At 52.8% G+C, this 10,392-nt stretch overlaps 1 protein-coding gene across 2 annotated transcripts in view; it reads left to right on the top strand.

Annotated features, from left to right (window-relative positions):
- Positions 1-10,144, top strand: part of MEAK7 (MTOR associated protein, eak-7 homolog) — a 28,104-nt gene extending 17,960 nt beyond the window's left edge. For both annotated transcript variants that reach the window (XM_023226810.2, XM_023226811.2), the window contains exons 5-8: positions 1,453-1,881; positions 5,718-5,836; positions 7,410-7,589; positions 8,089-10,144. In XM_023226810.2, the coding sequence (XP_023082578.1) occupies positions 1,453-1,881; positions 5,718-5,836; positions 7,410-7,589; positions 8,089-8,202 (842 nt within the window). In that variant the 3' untranslated portion in view covers positions 8,203-10,144. The remainder of the gene's footprint in view (positions 1-1,452; positions 1,882-5,717; positions 5,837-7,409; positions 7,590-8,088) is intronic.
- The last annotated feature ends 248 nt before the right edge of the window (positions 10,145-10,392 follow it).

The raw sequence follows: 10,392 nt of genomic DNA, 5'->3' as shown, positions 1-10,392 counted from the left end.
GAGTCTCACTCTTGTTGCCCAGGCTGGAGTCTAGTGGAGCGATCTTGGCTCACTACAACCTCTGCTTCCTGGTTTCAAGCGATTCTCCTGCCTCAGCCTCTCAAATAGCTGAGATTACAGGTGCCCGCCACTACGCCCAACTAATTTGTTTTTTTTTTTTTTTTGTATTTTAGTAGAGACAGGGGTTTCACCATGTTGGTCAGGCTGGTCTCGAACTCCTGACCTTAGGTGATCCACCCACCTCAGCCTCCCAAAGTGCTGGAATTACAGGCGTGAACCACTGCACCCCTCTAGAATTAGTATATTTTAAAAGAATCATGAAAATAAAAATTAACATTTATCATTGAAGTAGAGAAAGTTAATTCAGACAATTAAAATTATCCTTAAGGTTTCAAGTAATATATAGGTAATGAGAAATGAAATTGTTTGAAAAATAAATGGAAACGATAGGAATTTCAAAATATCAGAAGTTGGGAAGTAGTTTTACATTTTCTGCTTAATAAAATGGGCCTGAGACAAAATGTTATTTCAGTTTAGATTCAAATTTTCGCTAGGCTGGGAATCATAATCGCTGTAAATGGAGCCTTTGTGTCAGCAAGAGCTTAAAATGTAAAAGCTCCTCTGGTCCTTGTAATAACCAAGCAGGGCAGGTTCTGGCCTTACCTCCATTTTCCACCTGAGGAAACTGAGGCACAGAGGTGCAGATCTTGGCAAGGTCATGCTGTTCCTGTGCTCGAGTTTGAAACCAGCTCTGGAGTCCCAGGTGTGTGCTCCCACGCTCTTACCCTGTCACCTCTTAGTGGGTGAGGGATGGAAAACAGGACTCCAAGTGCTGTATGAAGCCTGATTAGTGGTGAATGAAACCTGCTCTTCCCGGATAAACTACAGGAGTCCCAGAAAGTGCCCTACCAGCCCCTTGACTGGCTGGGAACACTGCCCTTCCAGTGACCTTGGCAGGACAGACGCCCTCTGATGAGTGGCTCCAGGTGTAGCTCAGGCATCTATTCCAGCCCCATTGCCAGGGCACCGCCATCTTGACAGGCTCCGAAATGCTGCTTGGAGAGGAAAGAAAAATGTTGAAGTCGGATTGTTGAGATCAGTGCTGGCCAACAGACAAAGCAAGCCCCATGTGAAATTTTCAGTTTTCTAGGGACCATGTTAAAAGGGTAAAGAGAAACAGGGGAAACTGATTCTAATAATTATGTCCCAAATACAATTTTGAAATGTGATGAATATTTAAAAATTGAGATAATTTACATTTGTTTTTCATACCAAGTCTTTGAAATCAGGTGTGCCTTTTACACTTTCGGCACTTCTCAATTCACATGAGCCCTGTTTTGTGTGCTCAGTAATTGCTGCGTGGCTCATGGCTCCCGTACTCAGCGTGGGTTTAGATAGTAGCTATACGGTGACATAACAGCCCCGCTAATGCTCATTGTCCCCTTCCCCTAGATGGCAAGAGGTTTCTGGGGCCCCAGTGGCTGGACTGTGACTGTGACCGAGCCATGATCGAGGACTGGGTGTTCAGGGTCCCCCACGTGGCCATATTCCTGAGTGTGGTCATTCACAAGGGCTTTCTCGTCCTGTGCTCGTCCCTGGATCTGACGACCCTGGTCCCCGAGCGTCAAGTGGACCAGGGCAGGGGTTTTGAAAGCATCCTGGACATCCTCTCTGTCATGTACATCAACGCCCACCTGCCTCGGGAGCAGCGGCACTGCTGGCGCCTGCTCTTTTCATCTGAGCTCCACGGACACAGCTTCTCCCAGCTCTGCGGCCACATCACTCACCGGGGGCCCTGTGTGGCTGTCCTTGAGGACCACGACAAGCACGTGTTTGGTGGCTTTGCCTCCTGCTCCTGGGAGGTGAAGCCTCAGTTTCAAGGTAAGACTTGGTAACCTGAACCTGGAGGAGCGGCACAGCCTAGGCAAAGAGCTCTGGAGAAAGGGAGAGGGCGGGAGTGCTCAATTTGGCTCTCCCATCTTCTCCAAGTGTTTCTCTAGACGCAGTTGGGGCGATAGGAAAATGTGATGCTGCTCAGTGGTGTTTATCACATCACAGTTCTTCAGGACAGGCCATGTGACTCCCAGTTTTCCGGTGAGGACACAGGCCCAGTTATTACACGGTGCTGGGTCTACAGGGCACGAGAGAAGTCAAGCCACAGATCCCTCGGAGGGAACCAGGAGATGCTGATTGGTTCAGATCGGATGTTTTCCTTCCCTGGGCCTTCCTGCCCCTGCCCCACCGCCACGTGTGTTTGCTTGTTGGAATTTGAAAGCTTTCTGCATGACCTTGAATGTACTGGATGAAAGGCTCTAAGTAAATTCTCCTCTTTCCCTTAAGGAAGAATATTCTGATGAAAACAGTCCTTTAAAATTATTTAAAACACAGGCCAGGTGCAGTGGCTCACACCTGGAATCCCAGCATTTTGGGAGGCTGAGGTGGGAGGATCACTTGAGCCCAGGAGTTTGAGACCAGCATGGGCAACATAGTGAGACCTCGTCTCTCTCTTTAAAAAAATAAAATAATAAGTCCAGGCGCAGTGGCTCAAGCCTGTAATCCCAGCACTTTGGGAGTCCGAGGCAGGTGGGCCACTTGAGGTTAGGCATTGGAGACCAGCCCAGCCAACGTGGTGAAACCACGTCTCTACTAAAAGTACAAAAATTGGCATGGTGGTGCACACCTGTAATCCCAGCTACATGGGAGGCTGAGGCTTGAGAATCGCTTGAACTTGGGAGGCAGAGTTGCAGTGAGCCGAGATCACACCACTGCATCCAGCGCCGGCGACGGAGTGAGACTCCATCTCTAAATAAATAAATAAATAAATGAATGAATGAATGAATGAATGAATGAATGAATGAATGAATGTTTTTGAAACGTTGACAGACGCATCGCCCATCAGTGGGCTGTCCTCTGCACTCGAGAGTGGGCCACCATCCCCAGGGTTTGCCTTCGTCATTCCCCCGTACATCCTGTATATTACCCCGCCCCTCTGGAATGGTCATCTCTCCACCAGGCAGAGGTTCTGGAGGCCGGGAACTGTGTCCAGGTGGAGTTGTCCCTGCAGGAGAGCTTTCAGCAGAGGCTAGGTGGCATCTGGCTGGGACAGGTAGCAGGGGTCCCAGGTTGAGGGTTGGGCACCTCTGTCTCCTAGATCGCATTGTTTCTAGGGTTTGATTTCTATCTAGGTTTCAGGATGTTCTAGATCTTTATCTTAGTTCTGGGAATGGTGGGAATTCTCCCCAAATCAAAGTTTCCAGGTGCCAGCCCTGCTGTGGTGGGCCTTTCTAGACACAGCAGCCTCAGCCTTGCCATGGCCACTGTCTTCTGCACACCTACCTTTCCCTGCCTCCGTGTCACAGGCATGGGGCACCAGCCCAGCCTCAGGCTCCGGGGAAATTGCACATTGCTCTGCCTCACTGCACAGCTGAAGGCTCGGCTTTAGGATGTGAAAAGACCCTGAGCATCATGATCAGGTTCAAGCTGCTGCTACCTCCAGAGCCCTTAATGTTAGTTTCAGGTGGACTCTGCTGGCTCTTCATGTTTTATTAACAAGCAGACTTAACCTTCCTGAAGCATGCGCGAAAAATGCAGTGGCCAAGTTTTCAAACCCGAGTTCATTCTGTTGCAGTACGTGCCCGTACTCGGGGAAATAACAGCAGAGGGCAGCCTCGCACCATGTATGGTACAAATCCATGGACTTTGGGTCAAGTTCAGAGAACGTGCTGTCCGCTTGTCCTGGAAACAGTGACCTCTAATATCTGAGACTTTAAGGGATTTAATAGCTGTGGGGCAAACAATGAAGGCAAATGCTGGGGAAGGTGGCGGCCTCCTTGAGCATGGAGGATCTTTCACTGTGGGGCGATGTGGCTTCGTCAACATTTTTCAAGGACAGTTTTCATAGTTTTATTTGAGGAAAGAAGAATTGATTATACGTAGAGCCTTTTTTGCTTGTGCTTTCTGTGCAGTAGTTGAAGAGGCCCAAGGCTTTGGATTGAACACAGGATTTTGAGTCCCAGCTCTGTCCCTGGGCAAGGAGACTGATGCATTTTCTGGGCCTCAGTTCCTCAGAATTACATGAAACCATGCTGTGTGGGCAGGCAGCTCCTCAGCGGCCGAGCGCCAGGTGGTGGCAGCATGCTTGAGTGTTGTTTTATGAGAATGAGATAAGGAGCCCTTGCTGTTGGCGTGACTTTTTTTTTCAGGTAATCGTAACTCCTCAGGTCCTTGCCCTGTTTCCTGGGAAATGATGCTTCCCCCAGCTGGCCTTCCCCATGGAAAACGGCCCTTGGGGGTGGACTGGCATCTGGGCCCACGCAGCCAAAGCCTGAACTCTGTGGCCCCGCCACGTTGCTCCGCAGTACGACAGGTTCAGGATTGCAAAGCAAAGGGCCGCGTACCTGAAGCCCAGTGCGGGAGGGTCGGGTATGACTGAGCTGTTCATGGCGGCGTCTAAACCTGCCCTCAAGCCTCTGAGGCTGCTGAAACCCCAGTGAAGCAAGCCTCAGTCTGTAGCCCAGAGTAAAGTCCTTCTCTTAGTTGGTTCCGGTGGAACTTTCTAGCCTAACTACCTTCCTTCCTCCACCCGACGCTCTCAAACCCCACTGTTGCCTACCTGTCCCACACCTTGTCCTCATGGGATCCCTTCTCCATGGGGGGCTCTGTTTCAGGGCCTCCCTCTTGACCTTGGAAGCTGCCTCCCAGAAGCCTCCCAGACTGTGATGGCAGAGGCCCCCCGGGGATCTTTCTAGATTGGAGTCCTTGGGTGGTGGCAGCCCACACAAACAGACTGGGCCCTGTTTGCTTGCTCAGGGCCATCATCCTCTTCCAGCCTCCTGGTCTTGGTGCCCCCTTCTCATCTACATTCTACCATGGTGCCCCCAATTTTCTTCCTGTGACTTCTTTCCCCCCGATGACTAGCCCAACCCCAAATTCCTATGCGCAGCCTTCCGGCTTGTTGTGACACTTGTGTATGCTGGTGTCGGGGTGGGCAGCCCTTTCGGCCAAGTCCTCAGAGCATGGTGGGAAGCGTCCCCTCGCTGGGAACTCCGAGGATGAGGCCTGGCCTATGGCCCTCTACCTCTCTCCCCAGTGCTGAGGTGCTTATGGAGGGAAGGAGTCCCTGAGACTGGGGACCCACAGTTTCCAGAGTTTTGACTGGTACCTTTCTTCTAATGGCCTGTGTGGCCACCCCATGCCTGTGGGCGAGGGTAGACGACCACCTTTCCCAGGCCGTGCTCCTGGGGGCAGCTCTGCACCCGCAGGTTTTCTCTCTCTGCATGGTATGTTCTTTCAGGCCAGGCTCAGCACTATGCAGCGTCACTTGCCTGCTCGCATAGGCTGTGCTGGAGGCCGTGGTCTCTGCAGAGTGACTGCCTGCTCCTTGCTCAAGCTAAAGGAAGCCTGTTCTTTCTGGCTTGGATGTGCTTGGCCAGCCTGGACTGACTCCAGACAGTCGGCAGAGTTGTGGTCTCTGCTTCCCCGGCCAGAGCTAAAAGATGTCCCATTCCTTATTAGCTGTCCGTCTAATCCCTGCACCCCCAGCTCATCCAGCTGGGTCCCCAGCAGCTTGTCCCAACCCCCGATCTGCCGACACCTGGATATGGGTGAGAGGGGTCTTGGCTGTGTTGCTTCCTGAGCCGCAGCTTTCTGGTGTTTCTGGCCCTCTGGGACCGGCTCAGACACTGACCCTGTTTGTTTTGTTCTCTGGCCACTTTCAGGGGATGACAGATGCTTCCTGTTCTCCATCTGTCCCAGCATGGCCGTGTACACACACACAGGCTACAATGACCACTACATGTACTTGAACCATGGACAGCAGACGATCCCGAATGGACTGGTGAGCCTGGGCAGAGCGTGGGGGTCTCGCCTTGGTGATGTACCCCCGCAAAGGTGTCAACCCCGAGGCTCAGCTCCACAGATCAGTGGGCGTGGCATTCATCTCCTCACACACACCAAGTCCAGTTCCTTCTGCCTCCAGGGCTGGTGCTGGGGATAGTGACAGCTGGGCCAGGATTTCCCTTAGAGAAGGATGTGACCTCTGCTGGGGCTTCTCAGTGGTTTGTGTGCAGATGGCGCACTTGGCCCGTTTTTCTGGCCCTCAGATGATTGGTTTGTGGCCTTTGAGGCTAGGGATAGTGTTAGCGCCAGACCCGTCCCTGCACGTCACTGGCCTGCTTCATACCTGGGAGTGCTGGACTGAGGGGAATGGACGGCCGGGAGCTCATGAGACAGCATGTGGGGCCCCAGCTGGGGTGACCATGGCTCCTGTCCAGCCCTCGCTTCAGCTTGGTGACATGGCACAGGAAGCATGGGGAAGTGGGGGAGGCCTAGGCCAGGTACAGGGAGCAGGTGGGCATGGGTCCAGGCAGGCCCGAGGGCAGGAGCTGGGGCAGCATCCACGCCGACGCTCAACTTCCTCCTGCCAGCTCCCCTGCCGATTTCTTTCCTCTGCTACTTGACAGAAAGCTCTCACTGGGAAAATCCAGTCCTGTGTCTGCAGAGCTGAGGGCAGAGAAGGCTGGTCCGCTAGAGGGGCCAGTGTCCCTCCCAGGCTTACCACACTGATGCCCTGGGAAGAGGGAGGGGCGTGGCTGGGCCTCCTAGAACACCTGGCATCTTCTGGAAAGGGCGATCTGGTGGCGGCAGGAGAGAGGGTGCCAGCCTCACAGAGAGCACCTGGCAGGCCCTGGTCATCGCTCGTCATTGGCCGTGAGGGACACAGCGGCTCTGACTGTCAACTCCGGACAGTGTGCTCGGGTCTCTTGTTGCCGAAGGTCAGAACTAGGGCGTGCCAGGTGTTCCAGGCCTACCAGGGACCAGAGGAGGTTCTCGGCAGGGCGAGGTTGAACAGCTCAGAGCCCAGCCATGTGACGGGGGGTGGAAGGCACAGGGGTTCACGTCCGCCTCTGCCTCCGGGTCTGCCTCTGCATCCTGTAAGCCACACACTCGGAGCTGAGTTTCCCAGTCTGTCTCGGGGTGAGGATCACTGCCCGGAAGCGGGGGCACTGGTGCCCCGACATGGGGGGTTTGCAGTATCAGCTTCTGTGTTCCCTTCTCCCCTTATCTTAACTGAGTGGGGCCCTGGGCCCTGGAGATCTCTTTCTATATATATATATTTAACATTTTTAATTCTCTGATGTCACTTGTGCTTTCAGCAAGCAAATCCTCTTGAGAAAGAGCCATGGGTGGGTGTCTGGAGACATAGATGACTGTTCCAGTCACTTGGCATGGGATGCTTAAATGGCAGCATTGATCTGTTTCACAGTTAAGGAAAACATAGATGATGGCGTTCACACACACCCGCCCTGTCTCGGGCTGGTACTTAAGGTGAGAGGCTGGCTCGTGGTATTTGATGTCCACAGGCCCTGAGGAGTTGCTGATGCTGTTCTCTGTCCTGGCTTCTTTTGCAGGGGATGGGGGGGCAGCACAATTACTTTGGGCTTTGGGTGGATGTTGATTTTGGGAAAGGACACAGCAGAGCTAAGCCCACGTGCACCACGTACAACAGCCCGCAGCTGTCGGCCCAGGAGAACTTCCAGTTTGACAAGATGGAGGTGTGGGCGGTTGGAGACCCTTCAGAGGAGCAGTTGGTGAGTGGAGCCATCCTCTGCCTCCCAGGATGGCCTCTTGCGCCTGGGGGCCTTTCTCCATTTTCTTACCATTACCCCCTTTACTCTTCTGTCTGCAGGGAATTTATCGCAAATTTGATCCTGGCAGCTGATGCTGGCTTGGATGCCAGGAGATGCATGGCTGGAAGCCTTGTCTGGGATTTCTGGGCGGTTTAGTAGAGCAGCCCTGGGAAGGGGGGCGGTCATCAAGTGCGAGCCCCGGTGGCCCTTCATTCTCTCTGCCCGCCTGCAAGAGGAAGGTCTGGGGTTCCTTCCTCCCTGGTTCTGCACCTGATTTGCTATTGGCCCCTGAACCTCCTGTAATAACCTCCTACCCACCCAGCCATTGAATCCCAGAGTGGGAGGGGCCTTAGGGGGAAGCAGAGCCGATTCCACCTGAGAAGGCTGGAAAACTAGCAGGAAGCCGCTGCCTGTTGTTGGGCCATCATGGAACACACCCACCCTTTCTTCTCTTCTCAAGGCCAAGGGCAACAAGAGCATCCTGGACGCGGACCCTGAAGCCCAGGCCCTGCTGGAGATCAGTGGGCGGTCGCGCCACAGCGAAGGGCTCCGGGAAATCCCGGACGATGAGTGAGGAGCCGCCTGAGCCTTCCTGGATTCCTCTGGGTAGAGGGCACCGCCTGCAGCCCCTCTTCCCTCCCCCATGGTTTAACTGTCATAGAGTGCCACACGGGTCACAGCCAGGTAGTCCCAGCTGTGCCAACAAGACGCCCTCTGAGGCCATGTCCAGACTGATGGGTGGATCTCCCAGAAATAGATGTTTTTTAAATTTTATATTTTGCCCTACAGGGTCACTCTCAGGATCTCTCCGAGAAATCTTAAGTGTCAAATTAGTAACTCAGTCTTATACTTTGTTCTTTTTTACCAATGAAATGCTAAGCAGCTGAGACCTTTCAGACCCCCGCTGGCATTAGGGAATCCCACTGGCATTAGCGTTTGTGGGGAGCGCAACCTCTCTATTGAGGAGGGGCTTCCTTCCGCTGAGGTTCACATGGCCTCACTCAGGCCATCCTGTTAGAAGGTGGGACCTGATGGTCTGTTCCGACGGGTAAGGGACAGAGGCATCTGGATGAAAATCTTGACGCTTTCTGGGAACAGCTTCCAATGGCATGAGAGTTCTGTATTTAAAAGCATGAACTGTATAAAATGGGGAAATGGAGGCAGGAGACTTTGAGGTAACATGGTGTCGTCGTGGCGTGAGTCCTCAGAAGGTGTTTGTAATTAAGGTTCCACACCCAGCTCTCTCAGCTGTTTTTAAATGAATGTGTGTCATGAATAGATGGGAAAGTTGGGAGATCTGTCTACAGAGAAGCAAAGTTGTGGTTCTCTTGCTAACTTCAAGGTGAGGGACACTAGGCGTCCTCAGTTTGGGAGCTTGGTTGCTAAATACATACATGGTCCATTCCATAAATCAGTGGTGAGTGACTGGCGTGGGTTCTAGACCTCCGGGGACCGGCGCCTGAGTCCCAGCTGTCTAGGCCTCGGTGCTGGCCTGGGTCGTAGACTTCCGGAGACCGGCGCCTGAGCCCCAGCTGTCTAGGCCTCGGTGCTGGCCTGGGTTCTAGACCTCCGGGGACCGGCGCCTGAGTCCCAGCTGTCTAGGCCTTGGTGCTGGCCTGGGTCGTAGACCTCCGGGGACCGGCACCTGAGCCCCAGCTGTCTAGGTTTCGGTGCTGGCCTGGGTTGTAGACCTCCGGGGACCGGCGCCTGAGCCCCAGCTGTCTAGGTTTCGGTGCTGGCCTGGGTTCTAGACCTCCGGGGACCGGCGCCTGAGTCACAGTTGTTGGTACAGCCATTTGCCCAGGGCTGCTCGCAAGGGGGATGATGGAAAATTCAGCAGTGTAAACTCGCTTTAAACATGCTCCAGTGATCCCGAAATGCTGAATATCATGTAGGTGGGTTGTTGGGTCAGCAGAGCTGCCATCTGCCCACGTCTGGAAAACAACACATGGTGAGTCACCAGTTGGCCACGAGAATTCTCCACTTTAAAGGCACTGTGAGCTTGTCCCTAAGATACATACCTCTGCCTTTTGTCTTTTGCCATAAGCTTTGACCTGTTGCAGATCTGATGAAAATACAGCCTCTTATTATATAGTTCGCCTTGATTATAAGCCATAGTAAATCAAGCTGTTCACATTTTGCAGGCTCTGCATTTTCTACTAGGAGGTTCATCAAACCTTCCACTTAGCAATACCCCGACTCAGGCAGAATGCCTTGTAAATTAGCCTTCAAAAGAAAAGTGCACGCTCAGACAGTGTATGGAGGAACAGGAGCGTGATGCAGACAAGGACTTAGTCATGGCTGATTTTCCTTGGCCAGTTTTTAATGGCTTGTGGGGAACATTGTCATCTTCCGAACCGACATATTGGCAGATGTAGAATATTAGGATGCTCAAACATCTCTACCATGAGTCCAAGGAATTTAGGTCCCTATTATCACTTTGTTTTTGAATGTTTTTTATAAAAATGCAACTAAATACCTCACTATTAAACTGCCATGTTGCCTCAGTTAAAAAACGTTAACATAAAGGTCTGTCAGTGTCTGTGCCTTGATGATCGATCCTTCATTGCTGCTTCTGCCTAGGCTGCCGCAAAGGTTAGGACTTTGTCCACTCACATGCCTTCTACCCTGAGCTTGTTCTAAGGAGAGTGCAGATCACAAGTGGACCTGCCTCCAGGCAGCGCACTTAGAGAAAGGGCACTGGCCCGGGCTTGGGAGCCTGGGGGATACAGCTCTCTCCATGGGCTTCTCTTGGTGCATGGTT

This window comes from Piliocolobus tephrosceles, chromosome 17, assembly GCF_002776525.5.
Source record: "Piliocolobus tephrosceles isolate RC106 chromosome 17, ASM277652v3, whole genome shotgun sequence".
NCBI classification, from domain to species: Eukaryota; Metazoa; Chordata; class Mammalia; order Primates; family Cercopithecidae; genus Piliocolobus; species Piliocolobus tephrosceles.
Note: the sequence above shows the minus strand (reverse complement) of the source record. Positions and strands in the feature narration are given on the sequence as shown.